Source organism: Phanerochaete carnosa (genome assembly GCF_000300595.1).
Source record: "Phanerochaete carnosa HHB-10118-sp unplaced genomic scaffold PHACAscaffold_10, whole genome shotgun sequence".
NCBI lineage: Eukaryota > Fungi > Basidiomycota > Agaricomycetes > Polyporales > Phanerochaetaceae > Phanerochaete > Phanerochaete carnosa.
The window spans coordinates 830,188-849,014 of NW_006767637.1; the positions used below are offsets into that span (position 1 = coordinate 830,188).

At 53.8% G+C, this 18,827-nt stretch overlaps 8 protein-coding genes across 8 annotated transcripts; 2 read left to right on the plus strand and 6 right to left on the minus strand.

Annotated features, from left to right (window-relative positions):
* Positions 1 to 267: 267 nt before the first annotated feature.
* Positions 268 to 1,990, minus strand: PHACADRAFT_263049 (uncharacterized protein). Its single transcript, XM_007400176.1, has 6 exons — positions 1,801 to 1,990; positions 1,611 to 1,747; positions 1,188 to 1,558; positions 875 to 1,134; positions 423 to 825; positions 268 to 373 (listed from the first exon to the last, which is right to left on the minus strand). Exons 1-6 carry the CDS (start codon positions 1,908 to 1,910, stop codon positions 344 to 346), a joined length of 1,311 nt encoding a protein of 436 aa, XP_007400238.1. The 5' UTR covers positions 1,911 to 1,990; the 3' UTR covers positions 268 to 343.
* A 1,636-nt stretch (positions 1,991 to 3,626) lies between these two features.
* On the plus strand, positions 3,627 to 6,526 carry PHACADRAFT_165707 (uncharacterized protein; the record flags this gene model as incomplete). Its single annotated transcript, XM_007400177.1, has 6 exons — positions 3,627 to 4,000; positions 4,049 to 4,542; positions 4,593 to 5,632; positions 5,700 to 5,807; positions 5,864 to 6,109; positions 6,164 to 6,526. 6 exons carry the CDS (start codon positions 3,627 to 3,629, stop codon positions 6,524 to 6,526), a joined length of 2,625 nt encoding a protein of 874 aa, XP_007400239.1.
* A 326-nt stretch (positions 6,527 to 6,852) lies between these two features.
* Positions 6,853 to 8,451, minus strand: PHACADRAFT_32121 (uncharacterized protein; the record flags this gene model as incomplete). Its single annotated transcript, XM_007399925.1, has 5 exons — positions 6,853 to 6,934; positions 6,991 to 7,193; positions 7,258 to 7,977; positions 8,031 to 8,271; positions 8,321 to 8,451. The coding sequence occupies 5 exons, from the start codon at positions 8,449 to 8,451 to the stop codon at positions 6,853 to 6,855; spliced, it is 1,377 nt and encodes a 458-aa protein (XP_007399987.1).
* Positions 8,452 to 9,202: 751 nt separating this feature from the next.
* On the plus strand, positions 9,203 to 9,943 carry PHACADRAFT_103896 (uncharacterized protein; the record flags this gene model as incomplete). The annotated part of the gene is made up of 2 exons (XM_007400178.1): positions 9,203 to 9,283; positions 9,341 to 9,943. 2 exons carry the CDS (start codon positions 9,203 to 9,205, stop codon positions 9,941 to 9,943), a joined length of 684 nt encoding a protein of 227 aa, XP_007400240.1.
* Positions 9,944 to 10,038: 95 nt separating this feature from the next.
* Positions 10,039 to 10,629, minus strand: PHACADRAFT_103197 (uncharacterized protein; the record flags this gene model as incomplete). Its single annotated transcript, XM_007400179.1, has 1 exon — positions 10,039 to 10,629. A coding segment is annotated over one exon (591 nt), but the record flags the coding sequence as incomplete, so codon positions are not given.
* Positions 10,630 to 10,669: 40 nt separating this feature from the next.
* Positions 10,670 to 14,383, minus strand: PHACADRAFT_212985 (uncharacterized protein). The gene is made up of 6 exons (XM_007400180.1): positions 13,591 to 14,383; positions 13,050 to 13,531; positions 11,948 to 12,999; positions 11,782 to 11,889; positions 11,477 to 11,722; positions 10,670 to 11,417 (listed from the first exon to the last, which is right to left on the minus strand). The coding sequence occupies exons 1-6, from the start codon at positions 14,340 to 14,342 to the stop codon at positions 11,058 to 11,060; spliced, it is 3,000 nt and encodes a 999-aa protein (XP_007400242.1). The 5' UTR covers positions 14,343 to 14,383; the 3' UTR covers positions 10,670 to 11,057.
* An 846-nt stretch (positions 14,384 to 15,229) lies between these two features.
* PHACADRAFT_212986 (uncharacterized protein) lies at positions 15,230 to 16,199 on the minus strand. The gene is made up of 2 exons (XM_007400181.1): positions 16,003 to 16,199; positions 15,230 to 15,945 (listed from the first exon to the last, which is right to left on the minus strand). Exons 1-2 carry the CDS (start codon positions 16,081 to 16,083, stop codon positions 15,346 to 15,348), a joined length of 681 nt encoding a protein of 226 aa, XP_007400243.1. The 5' UTR covers positions 16,084 to 16,199; the 3' UTR covers positions 15,230 to 15,345.
* Positions 16,200 to 17,726: 1,527 nt separating this feature from the next.
* PHACADRAFT_128842 (uncharacterized protein) lies at positions 17,727 to 18,748 on the minus strand. The gene is made up of 2 exons (XM_007400182.1): positions 18,603 to 18,748; positions 17,727 to 18,539 (listed from the first exon to the last, which is right to left on the minus strand). The coding sequence occupies exons 1-2, from the start codon at positions 18,687 to 18,689 to the stop codon at positions 17,823 to 17,825; spliced, it is 804 nt and encodes a 267-aa protein (XP_007400244.1). The 5' UTR covers positions 18,690 to 18,748; the 3' UTR covers positions 17,727 to 17,822.
* Between the last annotated feature and the right edge of the window lie 79 nt (positions 18,749 to 18,827).

An 18,827-nucleotide genomic window follows, 5' to 3' on the forward strand; every position in this document is an offset into this window, starting at 1 on the left:
CGTCTTACCTAACGACTCAAGATAAGACAGCGATCTGAAGCCCTTGGGTTATGTGTTAGGACCTGGGTATTGGCTTGGCATTGTCCGGCGAAAGATGCTCACAGTAGGCGGTAGCTAGTCTCCAACCCGTTCAAGAGAATATGAGCCTGATGAAAGGGGCGATCGATGGCGACATGCCTCAATACCCGACAGAGCTGGTGGCGGAGAATAGTAGAGTATCATGAACGTGATAGACCTACCCGCTGAAAACCCTCATACAAATAGAGTACCGCGGATAGTCACTCTTAATGAAGGAAGTAGCGTACAGCACAGTATAGACTCATGTAATACATTAAAATCGCAACTATTGCTGAGGTGGCTGTTCCGCATAGATCTACAAAATCGTTAGCAACGGGCTTTGCACCACTCAAGAGAAGGAAGACCTTGATGGTTTTGTCAGCGCCACCGGTGATGAGACGCGTGCCCGTGACGTCGAATGTCGAGCAGAAGGCACCAGCTTCTGCTTCGAGAGAGCCTGGTTGCGGGATATCGTCCATGTTCTGGAACGCAGTGCCAGTGTTGTAGTCCCAGAGCGTCAGGGTTCCGTTATCGCCTCCGGAGAAAAGGACGCCCTCAGAGTTGACCGAGAGTGTGTTGATGATGGCATTGTGCCCGCTAAAGTTACAGACGAAGGTGCCCTCCGGACACTTCCACTTCTTGATGTTATTACCGCCAGCAGAAGCGGATGCAAAGGAGTACTCCGTTGGGTGTATCGCTAGCGCACGGACCGACTTCTTGTGGTGCGTCAGGGTGACCATAGTCTTCCCTGCCGCGAGATCCCATAGTCTACGCGCCAATGAGAATGGGGAATGTGACAATACAATGACTGACGCACCTAACAGTCGAGTCCATACTACCAGTGATGACTTGTGGGTCGGACTCTTGGCATTTGACGTCCGCAACAGTGGCAGTGTGCCCAGCGAGAACGTGGATCTGCGCCTTCGTCCTCATGTCCCATACTCGTGCGGACGCATCACGGCCTGAAGTAACTAAAATGTCGAGTGTTGGGTGCAGGCTCAATGCATACACCCCGGACAGGTGTCCATGGTAGTGCCGAATTACCTTGTTTGCCTCCAGATCCCAGCACTTGACCATCTAATAATCTCCGTCAGTGTTACGCCCTAGCATGAGGCATATAGCTCACGCACCTTGTCTTCTCCACACGAGAATAGGTACGGGTGCCGCGACGATACCGCAAGTCCTCGCACCGTCGATATGTGTCCCGTCAGCGATAACCTCAGCTCGCCCGACGCCAGATCCCAAATTTTGATGACACGGTCCCCCGCACCCGTCGCGAACCACTTGTTGCCCGGTTCCACAGCAACACTCCGTACCCAGCCCAGGTGCCCCGAGATGACACGCATGAGCTTCCACGGTGGGTGGTATGTTGGCTTGATCGTCCGTGTTGTCTTGTGCAGCTGAAGCGCTTTTGTGAGGCTCGAGTTAGACGTAAATGTCGATGGGGTATGTGTGGGCGTGTTGTCTATTTGGGCAATTATGAGTGAGGCATCTGGGGTCGCTGTAGGGAAGGCGTGAGCAGGAGCAAAACAGGACAGAAGCGAGCAGCGCACAGCCGGCAGTGATCATCTTCCTCGGCTCTTTTGGCCTTGCAGGACCCACCTGGCCTTGCTGGGTGAGTAGTGGTGCAGGCAGCTCCTTCACGTCCCGGTACTCGTCGTTGATTTTGACAGACAGACGTATGCGAGCACTAGCATAAAGACTTCAGTTGGAATGAAAGAGGCCGGAAGACATAGGATGCACCTCTTCTCGTCATCCTTCATGCTATCATCTGGGCACGATGCAAAGACGTCCCAAGTCCGCTTCCCGGAGACTTTTAGCAGAGGATTCAATGGCGGTAATGTCGACTCCATGCTCGACAGAGGACCCAGCGTGTATCTTGAAGTGGCTGTGAGGAAAGGGCTTTACGTATCAGAGTAGTTCTGAACTACTTCCGCAAAGCAGCTGTGTGGATGGACCTTGTGCTGGGCGAAAGGAGAGTGCGGAGACAGTGGTTCGCGAATCGCGGTGCAACGCACGTAGGCGCGCGCGCTCTCTCTGGGAAGGACCCCGAAAACTAGTAAACGTGAATGAATAAACGCGGAAATTAAAACCTTCAAGTGGATTCCCTCAGTATCTCTCCAGACACTTCGAGTAGTTATTCTCTCTTGCAGCTCCAAGCCTTTCTCTCACATGACTTAGGACAAGGTTTTTGAGACATATTTTATGCGCGATACTCAATATAACGTGTTTTTTGATGAGCCGATTTGCATGCAGCTAGCACTGGCGTCGATTCAAACCGTGGATGATGGTAGTCTGTTCACGCCCAAACGTCCTGCTATGGCCTCGCCCCGCCGAACGACTCTGCCGAACCAAGATGGCAGCCCTTGAAATTTGTACACCGCGGACATGCTCGGATTGCTCGGTAGAGCTCCGGGGAATCTATCCACGAGGACTGCTCTGCGGTTTGAGCTTCTCGCTTCCTAGTACATCGAATCCAGAGGGCGACTGCGCTGCTCGTATTCTAATGCTCTTCGAGGTATAACCACTGCTCAGCACGAATAGCTATGTTGGTAGCGCAGCATCATGATTATGCCAGTGCTGTTGCTGCCACCGCCAAGCAGACGACTGTTCGAGTATAGAGATTATAGTATAAAACCGTTCTCAGAAGCTCACAGCCCTTTCCTCGAGGATATAGTGGTGGCCAATGGTCGTTCCGCGTCGCACACTCGAAATGAGACAGCCAGGGTCCTATACCGCGATCCGGGGTCTCCTCTCCGCACCTCCGCACCGCAACTTGCCAAAGCCCAGCTCATCGCATCGTAGTATTTACTTGTGCGGTGGTCCATAGAGCGCATCAAGTAATGTGCTAGTTTGATGCGCATGTCTAGGGCTGTCTGTAAATTCCTGAATCTGGTGGTTATTTTGGACTATCTTACTTCGTGGGATGGCTATAACCAGCTCTGCTTACATTTCCAAGATTGTCAGGGTTCTCCATCGTCGAATTGTCGGCCCGCGCAATTGCGTGGTGCAATCTCAGCGGCGGCTCGGGTGAGAGTCAGGAGCTGCTGTGATTGACGCGTGGTGGTGTATATAGACCCGCGACATTCGGCCAACGACCTCAACCACTCCCCGACCACAGCTATCGCCATCACTCACATATCTACTGCTCTCTACACAATCTCAACATGAGCGGAAATCCACCAAGAGGTCGAGGTCGCGGAGGCCAGCAACGAGGTCGCGGGGGTGCGGGAGGGGGCTCTCCTGCACCCAGCGTAAGCACGGGGACCGGTCGAGGGAGTACTCGGGGCGGCTTCCAAGGCGACCGAGGTCGTGGCGGAGGGGGTCGCGGCGGCAATCGCGGCGGGGGCGGTGATTTCGGCGGCGGTCGCGGTGGTGGAGGTGGAAGCGGTGGCGGAAGTAACTTCGGCGGCGGTCGCGGAGGGGGCGGAAGAGGGCGAGGCGGAGGCCCTCACGGCGGACCTACAGAGGTCTTCGCCGCTGGGTCTCCCGCAATTCCTGATCAGCGACTCTCAGAAATAGACTCACTAATCAAGAGCTTCGGCAGCCTCAAGGTTGGGGGTCCAGAGATGCCCCTGCGACCTGGCTTCGGCACCGCAGGCAGACCCCAGAACCTAAGGGCCAACTTCTTCGCGCTACGCCTTCCCGCCAACTTGCAGATCTACGACTACGAAGTGTCCATCACCGGAGACAAGGATCTGCGCAGGGCTCGCAAGGCGCGTATTTTCGACCTACTCGAGAGTAGTCCGGAATGCGCGCCTTTCCGAGACCATATTGCGCACGACAACAGCGCGCGGCTTGTGTCGGCCAAGGAGTTGCCCCAGCCACTGCAAGTGACTATCCACTTTTACGAAGAAGGCCGGTCGGGACCAGGCGACAACGCCCCCGTATATACCGTCGAGATCAAACACAAGCGTACCCTCAACAAACGCGACATCGACCCGTAAGCCTAACACTATGTTGTCTGTCCATTGTCTGACTGCGTTACCAGACATCTCGAGGGTCGAGACCGGAGCTTTGATACCTTACCACACATTTCCGCTCTCAATCTCATTGTTCAAAGACATGCTGCCAAGAACGGTATCCGCGTCGGCGGCGACGACGAGCAGGATGAGAAGAAGCGCCAAGGCAAGAGCAAATACTTCTTCCCAGCCGAGGAACGCTTCCCGCTTATGCTCGGTCTCGAGGCCTGCCGTGGCTTCTATGTTTCCATTCGTCCCAACTTCAAGCAGCTGATGGTGAATATCAACGCCTGCATGACCGCGTTCTATACCTCCGGAAATCTCGCAGAGGCCATGCTCGTTTTCCAACAGCGGACCGGAGGATTTCCCTCGGAGTTCTTTGAGAAAGTGAAGGTTGTGACGACGCACTTGGGGTATCCGAAGAAGAAAGCTATCTTCCGCATTATGAGTACCACGCCGCGCACTACAAAGTTCAACCACAATAAGCACGGGGAGATCTCAGTGGAGCAGTATTTCAAGCAAGGTGGGTTTGCACGATCGTCTGCATCTGACTAGTGTCTCATGAGCGTTCAGAGTACAAGATTACACTTCAGCATGCGAACTCCTTGCCGGTTATCGATATAGGGAACAAGGACAAGGCGAACTTCATGCCTCCTGAGCTGTGCGAGATCCCTCCCGGGCAGCCATACCGAGGCCTGCTCCCCGACCAGGCCACAGCGGAAATGATCAAGGTCGCCTGTAACCCACCGGCATTCAACGCGAGCCTTATCGTCAACCAGGGCTTTGACTTGCTCGGTTTGCGAGGCAACAACAGCACGCTGATCAGCTTTGGCATTAGCGTCAGCTCCGAGATGACGGTCGTCCCGGGTCGCGTCCTTCCCCCGCCGAAAGTGACGTACAGGTCTGGCCAGCCTGTTGTGCGCGATGGCGGATGGAACCTCGTTGGCGTCAAGTTTACCCAGGGCGGGGACATGTCGAACTGGGCGGTGCTACTCGTCAATGAGGGCCGCCGTTCCGAGTTCCAGTCGCCACAGGATCCACGGCTCCAGCGCTTCCTCCAAGGTTTCTCCAACATGTGCCAGACGAGCGGGATGATCGTCGGGCAGGGCCCGCCACTCATCATGCAGACCGAGCGCTTGCCACGTGAAGATCCAGGACGCCGCCGTGGTGTAGAACTCATTCGTAAGGCGCTCCTGGCCGGCCTGAATCCGGCGCGCAAGCCGAGTTTTGTGCTCGTGCTTCTCTCCACCACGGACATCTACCCGGGACTGAAGCGGCTGTGCGACATGCAGCTTGGCCTGGCGACGGTTTGCATGCAGCTCGAGAAGGCTACGAGGGAGCAAAGGCAGGACCAGTACTTTGCTAACGTCGCGCTCAAGGTCAATATCAAGCTTGGTGGCATCAATCATCTACTCGCACCCGACAGCATGCGGTGGCTAACAACAAAGAAGACTATGCTGGTCGGCATCGACGTCACACATCCGTCACCGACCAGTCTCAAGGGTACGCCGTCTATTACTGCCGTCGTAGCGAGTGTGGACGACAAGTTCGTACACTTTCCGGCTGGGCTTGCGCTTCAGCGAAACCGAAACATCAACAAGGATGCTGAAGAAGTGCGTTCAGGTGTATTCACCTCCGGTCGATTATGTGAAAGGCTTACCCGTCGTTTACTCTGTGCAGATGGTAGAGGGTCTTGTTAAGCTGCTCGTGGACCGCCTCACGCTGTATAAAAAGAAGATGAATGCATTACCAGAGCGCATACTCGTGTACCGTGACGGCGTCTCCGAAGTGAGTATCCCTACTTCTCTGCGTCAGTGTTCCTCTGGCTTAGACCGATTCCGCAGGGCCAATACAAACTTTCGCTCGAGAAGGAACTGCCTCAGATCCTCGAAGCGTGTAAGAGGTTGAGCACCGCAGACCGCAAGACCCCTTACCGCCCGACGATCTCTGTCATCGTCTGCGGTAAGCGACATCACGCCCGCTTAAATGCTACGCAATCGGACCAGGCTACAAGGAACGGCAACACACTTCCTGGCACCGTGGTGGACAAAGGTATCACGGACATCTACAACCACGACTTTTACCTCCAGGTGCGCCTGCTTGCGCCTGCGAATCCACCGCACACTGACCCTAGCGATTTGCAGGCACACAGCGGCCTGCAGGGTACCGTTAAGTCCACTCACTATATTGTCATCTACGACGAGAACGGCATCACCGCAGATCAAATCCAGACCGGGACGAACAACGCGTCGTACATGTACGCGCGTGCAACTAAGGCCGTGAGCCTGGTGCCGCCGGCGTACTACGCGGACCTCGCATGCGAGCGCGGACGCCAGTGGTTGAGCATGCTCATGAACGCCACAGACAATCAGACGCGTTCTCAGGTGAGCTCACGCGGAGATTCGGACGCAGCGACGCAGGCGCGCCAGCGCGTGTACGACAAGGCAGTCGAGCTGTGGAGGAATGGCCCCCAGGATGATATCAAGGACACGATGTTCTATATCTAGGTTTCAGCTTGGTTCGTGTTTGACATCGGGCTTGTAGGACTCGGTAATAGGCTTCGAATTACTTGCTTCAGTATATTTCCCCGGATTTCGCGCACACTATTCCTTCATGCTATCTGTACTGCAGTGCCAAGTAGCACGATGATCCCTGAGGCTCGACACGCTCCTCAGGTCTGTATATTATTTGAAGTATCTTCTTGAATAGCTAACATCCTAGATGATGCTCCGAAGTACTGTATGCGGATCTCACTCGGGCTTGCATCCCTGAAAGTTCGTGCGAAAGCAAACTCCGCAATGAATAGCGCATTCACTGTGTAAATAACCCTAGTTCACTCCCTCTTGGCCTTGAACGCATCGAGTGCTCTCAGACGCTCAGTAAGAGTCGGATGCGAGTGGTGGTACGCCGAGTACCTGTTTTTCACTTGTCAGCGCACATATACGTAGACGTAAAATAAAGTTGCACATACAACCAATCTACCCAGACGGTCGACAGATTCTTCACATGGAGCTGTACCAGTGCACGGCCGAGACGATCGCCTATGTCAACCATGTCCTTGCTTTGGAGCTTGTCCGCGAGGATGCAGGCGAAGTGGTCTGCCTGATACTCGAAGCGCCGCGAAAGCGCGTTCATACCGATACTAACGACGGACTCCAGCGGTGTGATAATCATCTGTGCATTAATGTGTTAGTGTTGAGCCCGATTGGTGAAGCATAGAGCCAAAACGCAAGCGCACCTGGAAGAGCAGGAAGGAGATGATGGTCGGTGGACGTGCGGCGACATGCTTCGGGAAGTCGAACGCGCGCAGGAGTGGCGGTGCGTGCATAAATGCAGGGAAGAGTGCAAGGATTGTGAACAGGTGCACCTGCGACACGAGTAGCAGCTTCGTTGGGTGCATATAGTACCAGTGTCCAAGTTCGTGTGCCAGCACTGCCTCGACCTCATCCGGCTTGCTTTGCTTGATCAGCGTATCGTAGATGACAATATGTTTGCTCCACGGCAGGCCGAAAAAATATGCATTGCTGTGGGAGCTGCGCTTCGAGCCGTCGATTTCGTACAGGTGCTTTAGAGGGAACTTGAGTTTTGCCGCGAGTACTTCTGTACGTGAGCGCAACTCGCCAGCAGGAAGCGGCGAGAGCTTGTTGAACAAAGGTTGGATGACCGTCGGGTAGATGATGACCATAATGATCTGGAATCCGAGCAAGAAGCCCATAAGCCATGGAATGAAGTGGTCGCCGGCCCACTTGAAAACCCAGAGAAATCCAGAGAGCGCTGGCGCGCCAATAACGATGGCAAGCAACCAGCCTTTCAGCAAGTCAGCGACAAATAGAGCCGGCGTGGTCTTGTTGAATCCATGCTTCTCTTCGAGGACAAAGGTATGGTAAATGGACAGCGGCAATGTCGGCAGAGATGAAGCGAAGTAAGTAACGAACGTGAAAACGACGGATTGTGTGATCTAGCGAGATTGAATGGTATCAACGCCATACGGGAGCAGGCTAAGCCGCGCACCTCGTATTCCTCGGTGTAACCAAACTTCCCAGTTAGTTGTCCTGCCAGCTCCCAAGCCCAAGCATATACTCCGTAGTGCAGTAGTGCGGACTCTATCACTTGCTTGTAGAGACCAGAGATAATGGCATATCTAGCCTTGTCTTTGCCGTAAGCTTGGGACTTGGCGAAGACTTCAGGGGTGAAATGCTCTGCCAGGGCTTTCGGTGGCTCCTTCTTCGAGTACAGCGGATACTGACGCAGACTACATGCGATCAGAAGGTATCGCGTAATTCAACCAGTCAAGCACTTACAGTAAGTAAGTCTCGAACAAGCAGACGCCCCATGAGAACAGCTGGACATAGAGCTTCCAGTCTACGGGGTCTGTAGCGACGAAAGCCAGCTGCTTTTGGACCAGGCCAACCTGGCGGTGAAGAAAGTCCATCTTTGCGTCTAATTACCTCCTTCGGGCCAGAAATAATAAAACTGCTTTCTAAAAGGCCAACAGGAGGAAGAGGTAGAGTGTGTACGAGCTAAGCGCCTTTTCACCTCGACGTGTCATACGAGCAAAGCGGCAATCAACCCCGCCCGTTCCCCATTTATAGGTGACGTCGGGAAGGAACTTTTTCGAGCTCTTAGCATCATACTTTACGACCTACTCAACCAGCAACGGTGAGTCGCGCTGCAGGATTCCGCCTCGATTGGAATTGTATTGTAACTATATCTTGCTTATATCATTCACAAACACCAGTAGTTAAAGTAAGGTCATTGTCTCGCACAGTACTGTGCGAGACAATAACCTTACTTTAACTACCGGTATTAATTGCGATGAGGTACTAGCTCCTTGTTGGAATTAACATTCGAAAGGCATGTGTACATGTGTGATACGCTGGGTAGTCAATTATATGTGCCTCTTTATGGGGTCAGCGGCTTCGCACCTGGCCTACACGTTTGTAAAGCTCACCTTTCGTATGGCATGGAGAGCGAATTCACATGCGGCGATATTAGCCCAGAAGTACGTGATATTCTTGCTACTCTTGATGTGGATTGGACTGTTGGCTCTTTCCAGCCTCTTTCTATGGAAATGGTGCAATTATAGCGTCTGTGTTGTTCTGACTCATGTGCTTGCGATGACCCGCGAACCGCGTGTGCAGGTTGCGTGGTCATCACCCACCACGATCACTCTCGCAGTGAATATGTGCGCCGCATACGACCCAAACTTCTACTATCCCGTCAAAGAGTTCCAGAGCGACAGGGTCAAACTCGTACCCTTCCATGTAAGTGACTGAGAGTACAAGTTCACCACCCGAACTTGCTCACTGATCGAATCCCAGCCAGAGCTGAACGGCAAGGCGTTTTACGATGCATCCGCGCTGTATCCTGAGGTGTATGATTGGATCCCTTTTGGTCCCTTCCCCACCATAGAAGGGTTCTTGGACTATATTGAAGGTCGTATCCACCGCGATCCCGCTCTTACTCTCTTTGTCGTCTACAACAAATCTGTGGAAAACGAGACAGACCAGATTGCCGGGCTCATTGGCTTCCTGAACACAGTTCCCGCCTACCTCAGCACCGAAATCGGCTTTGTCTTCACACTCCCGCCGTTCCAGCGTACACACGTCACAACACACGCTGTCGGCCTCTTGCTGGCCTGGTGTTTCGACGAGCTCAAGCTGAGGCGAGTGCAATGGCAAGCAAACGCCCTCAATGAGAAGTCAGTGAGCGCGGCGCAGAAGATGGGATTCATATTGGAAGGTATCATTCGCTGGCAGCGGCTGCTCCCGCCTGAAAAGAGCGAACGAGGTCTGAAGCCTCGAGAGGACGATCCAAAGCCAGAGTACTACGGCCGAAACTCAGCACTGCTCAGTGTATGTTGGGACGACTGGGAAGATGGGGTGAGACAGCAGGTTCAAGAGCGCATGGCTCGACGGAAGTAGATAATTCCTTGGCCCCGATTCCGTAAACAATTCAATCCTTGGTCGGTATGATTGTACGAGAACTTGAACATCGGTATCAATTTTAATGTCTAAGATTACCCTCGCTGGCTACTCTCCAGCATTCCTCCGACCTTTTTGCCCCACTCTCCTTCCCAGTCATCCCAGCATATGGCAAAATAGAGCACATGCAATCCATTACAGTCTGGCATAGGGTCAATTTTCCTCGCAGCATGTCCAGGCACACCAGACGATGCGACATAATCCCACCGCCGGATGCCCTCCCTCTGAAAGCCCATATACTCTGCGACACGTATGGACGCCGCATTTGCGGGGTCTGCGCGCCACTGCACACGACGCAGACGCAGCTCGTCGAAGCAGAAGCGCATGAGGAGGCCGACGGCCGTGCGCGTGACATGCGTGCGCTGGAAGGCGGGTAGCGTGAAGAGCAGGCCTATTTCGGTGGACAGGTTCTCTGGAACGGTATTGAGGATGCCGATGATGCCGGCGACGCGGTTTGAACGCGTCTTGTCCAGCATGGCGTACAGCGCGCGCGATCGGTCCTGGCGAATTTGTTTTTCCGCCCAATCGTCTAGTTCGTTGACGGTGGCGAAAGGCAACATGGCCATGTATGTAAAACATTCCGGATGGCCAACGAGCCCGTCGAAAAAGGTCTGCGAGTGAAGTGACGGCTAGGTGATATTTCGCTCAGAAATTTACCGGTACGGGTGTCCCACGCAACATACCACATACGGGGTCAACTTCAACACTTCGTTCTCCAGCTCAAATACTGGATAGAAGAAGTTGGAGTTGTGAGAAGCTGGTTCAGTCATCCTTGAAGCAGTCTAAGTGGATGGCGGATGCGATAAGCACGCCTGATAGACTCCGTGGGGATATCATGGACGTATAAGTAGTGTACAACAATCTAAATGGCTGAGGCGTCGAGTTGTAGTATGGCGCGTAATTCTACAAGTTATGAAGCTTATTGACCGTACGAAAGCATGATCGGGGGCAAGAGAAGATAGTATGGGCGAAAGAAAGAAAGAGGACCCCAGAGAGTGAACATCCGAAGGCGATCCAGCAATTAATGGCCAAGACGAAACACTAGCAGAAGAACCTAGATGTAGAACATAGTGTTCTGTAGGTCTTTGTGGATGCCATTGCCCCACTGTTTCACAGCCTCTGTGTACACTTGCTCGCGCGCACGGCGCTCTGCCTCTGGGTCTCCGCGCGAACTAACTCGCGAGCGCGTCTGGCTATCGACATTCATGAGCATGCTCAACCACTCGCGGGCGCGCTCGCATGCAAGGTCCGCGTAGTAAGCTGGCGGGACGAGGCTCACGGCCTTGGTCGCACGCGCGTACATGTACGACGCATTGTTCGTTCCGACCTGAATCTGGTCTGCGGTAATCTTGTTTTCGTCGTAGATGACGATGTAGTGCGTAGACTTGGCGCTGCCCTGAAGGCCGTAGTGTGCCTGGGGTCGATGAGCGTAAGTTCTGCTATCGCCTACGAAGCAAGTAATTGGACACGTACCTGAAGGTAGAAGTCGTGATTGTAGATGTCCGTTATGCCTTTATCGACAACAGTGCCCGGAAGGGTGTTCCCGTTCTTCGTTGTCTGGTCGGCAGCCGTAGCGTAGACGCGAGCGTGATGTCTCTTGCCGCAGACAATGATAGAGAGCGTAGGACGATATGGCGTCTTCCGCGCAGCGGTATTGAACTTCTTGAAAGCGTCCAGAATCTGGGGCAGCTCTTTTTCGAGCGAAAGCTTGTACTGGCCCTGAAGGCGCCGAACTTTCATGTCAAAAATCCATCGATATAAGACGTGCAGAAACGTACCTCCGACACGCCATCACGATAAACGAGAACGCGTTCGGGCAGCGTCCTCGTCTTCTGCTCGTACAGCTGAAGACGCTCAACCAGGAGCTTCGTGAGATCTTCTACCATCTGCACAGCAGATACATGCGTCAGATCCGTCGTTAGAGCGCGACAGGATGAAACATACCTCTTCGGAGTCTCTACTGATGTTCTTGTTCCGCTGCAGAGCAAGCCCGGCAGGGAAGTGCACGAACTTGTCGTCCACGCTCGCGACAACGGCGGTGATAGACGGCGTGCCCTTAAGACTGGTCGGTGACGGATGCGTGACGTCGATGCCGACGAGCATGGTCTTTTTCGCCGTGAGAAACTGCATTGATTCAGGCGCCAGCATGTGGTTAACTCCGCCGAGCTTGATATTGACCTTCAACGCCACGTTCGAGAAGTACTGATCCTGCCCTCGCTCCTTCATGGCCTTGTCGAGCTGCATGCACACCGTCTGCAGGCCGAGCTGCATGTCGCACAAGCGCTTGATACCTGGGTAGATGAACTTGTCGACTAGGGACAACAGCACGAGCACGAAACTTGGCTTGCGCTGCGGTTGTAAGCCGTTCCTGATCGTATCCCGAATAATGCCAAGTGCACGCGTACGACCCGCGTCCTGGTGAGGCGGCGGCAGCTGTGGGGTTTGCATGATTGGCGGTAGGTTCTGACCCACGGTCATACCGCTCGCGCGACACTTGCCCATGAACGCCTGCAGGAACGAGACAAGTTGCGGGTCTTGAGGCGATTGGAACTTGGCATAACGGCCGTCGGTAACAACTAAGACAGCCCAGTTGGTCATGTCTCCGCCCTGGTGGAACTTTACACCAAGGATATTCCATCCACCATCGCGGACATTAGGCTGGCCTGACTTGTACGTCACTTTCGGCGGAGGGAGGACACGACCTGGGATGACGGCCATCTGGGGATCGACGTTGATGCCAAAGCTGACGAGGGTGCTGTTATTGCCCCGCAAGCCGAGCAAGTCAAAGCCCTGGTTGACGATAAGGCTCGCGTTGAATGCCGGTGTGTTGCAGGCGACCTTGATCATTTCCGCCGTTGCCTTGTCGGGGAGCAGGCCTCGGTATGGCTGCCCGGGAGGGATCTCGCACAGCTCAGGAGGCATGAAATTCGCCTTGTCCTTGCTCCCGATATCGATGACTGGCAAGGAGTTCGCATGCTGAAGTGTAATCTTGTACTCTGAACGCTCATGAGACACTAGTCAGATGCAGACGATCGTGCAAACCCACCTTGCTTGAAATACTGCTCCACTGAGATCTCCCCGTGCTTATTGTGGTTGAACTTTGTAGTGCGCGGCGTGGTACTCATAATGCGGAAGATAGCTTTCTTCTTCGGATACCCCAAGTGCGTCGTCACAACCTTCACCTTCTCGAAGAACTCCGAGGGTATGGTCCTGGTCTGCTGCTGAAAGACGAGCATGGCCTCTGCGAGGTTCCCAGGCACGTAGAAGGCGGTCATGCAGGCGTTGATGTTCACCATCAGCTGCTTGAAGTTGGGACGAATGGAAACATAGAAGCCACGACAAGCCTCGAGACCGAGTATAAGCGGGAAGCGCTCCTCGGCTGGGAAGAAGTACTTGCTCTTGCCTTGGCGCTTCTTCTCGTCCTGCTCGTCGTCGCCGCCGACGCGGATACCGCTCTTGGCGGCATGCTTTTGGACGATGAGGTTGAGGGCGGATATATGTGGCAGGGTGTCAAAGTCGCGTTTTTTCCTTCAAGGTGTCTAGTGAAAGCGTCAAACGATGAACGAGGAGCATTATGATGCACTTACGGATCGATGTCCCGCTTGTTAAGAGTGCGAACATGCTTGATCTCGACAGTATATACGGGGGCATTGTCACGTGGTCCCGACTCGCCTTCCTCGTAGAAGCGGATAGTCGCTTGGAGTGGCTGGGGCAACTCCTTGGCCGACACAAGCCGCGCGCTGTTGTCGTGCGCAATATGGTCTCGGAAAGGCGCGCATTCCGGACTACTCTCGAGTAGGTCGAAAATACGCGCCTTGCGAGCCCTGCGTAGATCTTTGTTCGGGGAAATGGACACTTCGTAGTCGTGGATGGCCAGGTCTGCGGGGAGGCGTAGCGCGAAGAAGTTGGCCCTTAGGTTCTGGAGTCTGCCTGTGGTGCCGAAGCCAGGTCGCAGGGGCATCTCCGGACCGACCTTGAGGTTGCCAAAGCTCTTGATCAGCGAATCCATCTCGGAAACTCGCTGATCCAGCCTCGCAGGCGTACCGGCAGCGAAGACCTCCGCAGGTCCGCCGCGGGGGCCTCCGCCACCTCCACCTCCACCGCGGCCACCACCAAAGCTGCTCCCGCCACCGCTCCCGCCTCCGCCGCCCCGACCTCCGCGGAAGTCGCTGCCCCCGCCACGACCTCCGCGGCCTCCTCCACGACCTCGGTCGCCTTGGAAGTTGCTTCCTCGTCCTGTCCCAGTGCTAACGCTGGGTGCCGGGGAGCCCCCTCCGGCGCCGCCACGACCTCGTTGTGGGCCTCCACGCCCCCGTCCCCTCGGTGGGTTTCCGCTCATGTTGAACACTTGCAGTCGATAGTAGATGTAGTGATAGTCGTGTACAGAGAAGTTGGGGCCATTAGTCCAGTGTTACGGATCTATATACACCACCAGCGCGTCAATCACGGCACTGCATGGTGACTCCTAAGATCTACGAGAACCACCGCGTCCATTGCTGAGCTTACACAACGCAGCATCGCGGGCCGACTATTCAGCGATGAAGAACCGTGACTTTAAGAAAAGTAAACGCAGTCAGTCGCAGTGATCCCCGTTAATGATTCGAAACCGACTCCCAAAAATCTGCATTCAGGGTTGGCTTAGGGGCAATGAGCGTTGGTCTTGGCAAGTTGCAAGCGGGAGAGTGCGGTGGCGCGGGGATGGGACCCCGAATTGCGGCGCACGGCCCTTGCCACCTCAAATTTCAAATTCAAAGCTCGAACCTGATGAGTTATTATCTTGCAAGGAAACTCGGTGCACGCTGATCACATTCCACATTCAAAGTAGTATTCGTATAAGAAGACGTTGACGGGGTGCGGGGAGGATAGGGTTTATACATTGCCATGTACGTCTTCTGACTGAACGTTGGATTGACTCAGGCTGTACCAGGCCCTCAGAACTCCAAGAAGTGCAACCGCAAACTACTATTTGCCTACTCATGTAGTTCAATATACAAGTGTTTTATCGCATACAATTTGTATGTATATCACTATTTTGAGACTCGAGCCACCTGCATATACGCACGATATGCGTCTGAGTCGAGAGTCGATGTGCTACTACCACTAGTGCGGATAGCCCTTCTGTCCGAGGTGAGAATAACTGGTTACTAACATTCTATAGGCTATCCCTCGATGTCTCCGATTGTATCGCAAAGCTGACTCACGCAACCAAAGTTGCCAAACTTTTGAAGCCAAACTGACGCCGATGCCAATGAATTCTAGTTTCAGTACATTTACACCAATCAAAAGGCAAGATGTGAGACGTTCTGAGCAAGGATGTCAATGGAAAAGTAAGGTGGGACCATTCACCTCCGAGCCATCCGCTCCCGCACCTTCTCGTTCACCCCACTCTCCCAGTCGTCCCAACATACACTCAGCAACGCCGTGTTCCTCCCGTAGCATTCTGGTTTCGGATCGCCCTCTCGAGGCTTTAGGCCGTGCTCATGCTTCCCGGGAGCAAGCAGCAGCTGCCAGCGGACGATACCTTCCAGCGTGAAGCCCATCTTTTGCGCCGTACCGATCGACTTCTCGTTGAGCGCGTTCGTTTGCCATTGCACGCGCCGCAGCTTCAGCTCTTCGAAGCAGTGTGCGAGCAAGAGACCGATGGCGTGCGTCGTGACGTGCGTGCGCTGAAACGGCGGGAGCGTGAAGACGGGACCCATCTCAGTGCTGAGATTGGCAGGGTTCGTGTTCAGGAGGCCGATGAGCCCAGCGAGCTGGTGTGCTTGATTCTCGGTAGACTTGTTGTAGATGACGAAGAGGGCGAAGGAGGGATCGAGGTGCATGCCGCCCTCAATGAAATCCAGGAACCCTTTCGCGGTGGAGAAAGGACCGAAAGCAGTCCATTCATATAGCTCAGGATGCGGCGCGGACGCAGTGTAGAACGCTTCGCCGTCTACCTCTGGCTGGGGTTCAATCAGGAATCAGTGCAAAGCTCAACTGGAGCAAACGTGTGCCCTCACGCGGAAGGGTACAAGCTTGATTCTGTCGCTTTCAAACTCTTTGATCGGAAAATAAACGTTTGGGTCGTATGTGGCGCACATCCTTGCTGTGTCAGTGGCTGTTGTAGGTCGAATGACTATATACCAAACTGTAACGACAGTCTAGATGCATTGTTTGAGTCGGGGCAGTCCAAGCGCTGTGATTGCGCAGTTTCTATCGACGATGCCAAATTCGATCTGGTCAGCCGGTCCGCTTTGGAAGGCAGGAGCTATACGTACTTTCGGGTTAACGCGGCCGCACGGCCGCACGTAAACCTAGGATGGTTCGTTCTTCGGATACGGTGAGCCCATCTGTACTGCGGATCCCATCAACATGTACGTCGTAAATGCGGAATTGCTGGCACGTTGATACAGGCAGGCTTTCAGCTGACTCGCTTATCCCCAAGTCGCACATACTTTGCCGTTATCGTTGATACCGCTAGGAACTTCTGTAATTTAAATTTATCAAGGTACAATGCTGATGGGCTGTCATCCTGTGCTATGCGCACCCCCCGCCAGTGGTTGAAGTTTGCTCTTAGTCACAGGCTGATGTGAAAGAGAGACCTCGTGTACCAGTGTGGTGAACCCTGGCCACCGCTTCACGCGCGCCTCGAACGAAAGATGCCGCATCAAGGATCCGAGGGCACAGGGCTAATTAGTAAATATTTTTAGCTAACAGAGGCACAAAAATGACCGCGAGTAAAGAAGCTAAAAAGCCTGACCATTTTCCGGCGGGAATATATGATAGGTAAAATTTGAAAATAAGAGTAAAACAAAGTCGCCTTTTTTAGTCAATCTTGTTGTAAAAAGTTGGTCTGCTCGCAGCAAAAAGAGGTAAAAATACCGCCGGGCTATTCATATGTAGAGTAATATACATGGAGAAAGAAATGATGATGATTTCGCCCTAAGAATATTTCAACTCTTCTAATACCCCAAAAGATGTAAAAGCAGTGTATCTTTTTGTGCTACTAAAACGATAACATCCCCATGGGGGAATAGCTTAAGTGTATTTATGAAACAAACTGAATGTGCTTTTGTACCTCTATCCGCGCAAAATAGTATAAAATTAGCCCCGTGGGGCACAAATCGTTACCTCTCGTACTCTTAAGGGTTTGCCGGCAAGCTGACTGTACGCAGAGATGGACTGTATGCGTTTCCATAGGGCAGATGGTTGGGCAGGGCAATTTAACCGTTGCTACGCCATCAGCTGCAGCCTTTACATTATTCTCTTGCCGGCTGCTGGAGGTGTCTGAACCTCGCTTATTGTGCCTAGAATCGGCCGCATAGCTCCTGCAGCGCCAGCTATGGATCGTATATGTCCGACATTACCTCATTCACTCATTGAGTCCCCGCTGTATACACGTACAGAGAGGGGATGACGAAGTGGAAGCTGGAGAAGGTCTGTAAGGTGGCTTGCATGGCCATATTCACCTCTTACTCCAGCTCGAGCCTAACCTATCTTCACATTTATGAGCGTTGCAAGGCGTTTGCTTGACTGGTGCGGCTCAGAAGATGCTCACCATTCGAAAAGAGAGTCGAGCGACACTAATTTGCTGAGGTGGTGTGGATAGGCTGTATTCCCGATTGTGCAACGCATTTCATGCAATTTCCATGCAAAGCCTAGCAGTCTGCGTGATGTCGTTCAGTTGGCGCATCGGGAGTCGGGACCCACGAACGAGGCATTATATTTAATTGCACAAGACGCATATATGTATATGTACGGATATAATAACAGAAGAAATCACTTAGCTATAATTTACTGCCATACAGCCAACTGAAACGTTCCAAGCAGCGTCCGATTCTCAGAACGTCGTCTCGAAGCAGCGAATCTTGTGCCCCTGTTTCCAGCCTCTGAGCTGGCACTCCTGGCTGCAGTACTTGACCGTCTTGCACTTGGAACACAAGAACAGTGCCTCGTCCTCCTCGAAGCATACCGCACAGTCGTTCAGCCCATGAACCGAGTTCTCCGCGAGCCCGCGCTGCGCGTTCAGCCACACTGGTGCAGGCATGCCGGCGCCAGGGATGTTTGTGAGTGTCGCGAGGGTCTTTGCGAGCCGCGCAACCTGTGCGCGCTGGGTAGCGTCGATGCGCGGGAAGCTCGGGTCCGCCTGGATCTCCGCGACCCTGGCAGCGAGCGCGTCGCGAGTATCCTTGTCGATGCACGTCTGCTTGTCGTCGCCCATCGCAGGGTCGCACCAGACGAGCGCATAAAATAAAAGATTGCAGATGCTCCCTGGGCCCGAAGGTCGCAGCCAGGCGACGCCGCCGCCGAACGCGGACGCGAGGAGTGTCGGGAGCCCTGCGAACTGCGAGGAGCCCAGGAAGCGCCGAAAGTACGGGTCGCGTTCAGGGTCGGGGAGCAGAGAGAGGATCTGCACAAGCGTAGAGAACGCCTTGCGCTGCGTCTCGCGCGAAAGCGTGCGGAGTGCCGTTGCCAGCGCGGGGAGATAGTTGGCAGAAAATGCGATGAATAGGGGGTCTGTGAAGGAGGGAGGCAGAGGAGGCACAAGTGCGTTAAGCTGGATTGAACATCGAGTCTAATGAGACCTCTGACGCAGAAAACGCGAAAAGACGCGACGTACGCGGCTTTGTATCTCTTTCACCTCCTCGTCGGTGAAGTCGGTGTCCTTAGGTAGCGGGTTGTCAAGCAGACGCGCTTCCCTCGCCATATCCTCTGCAAACCTTTCGACTTCCGCACGGGGAGGAATCTTGTCATTCGGTTGACGCGACATGCTGGGCACAGAAGTTGAAGAGCTTGAGGATGTGAAGGACTTCCAATAAATTGGGTCCAGGCGCTCTCTCATTAC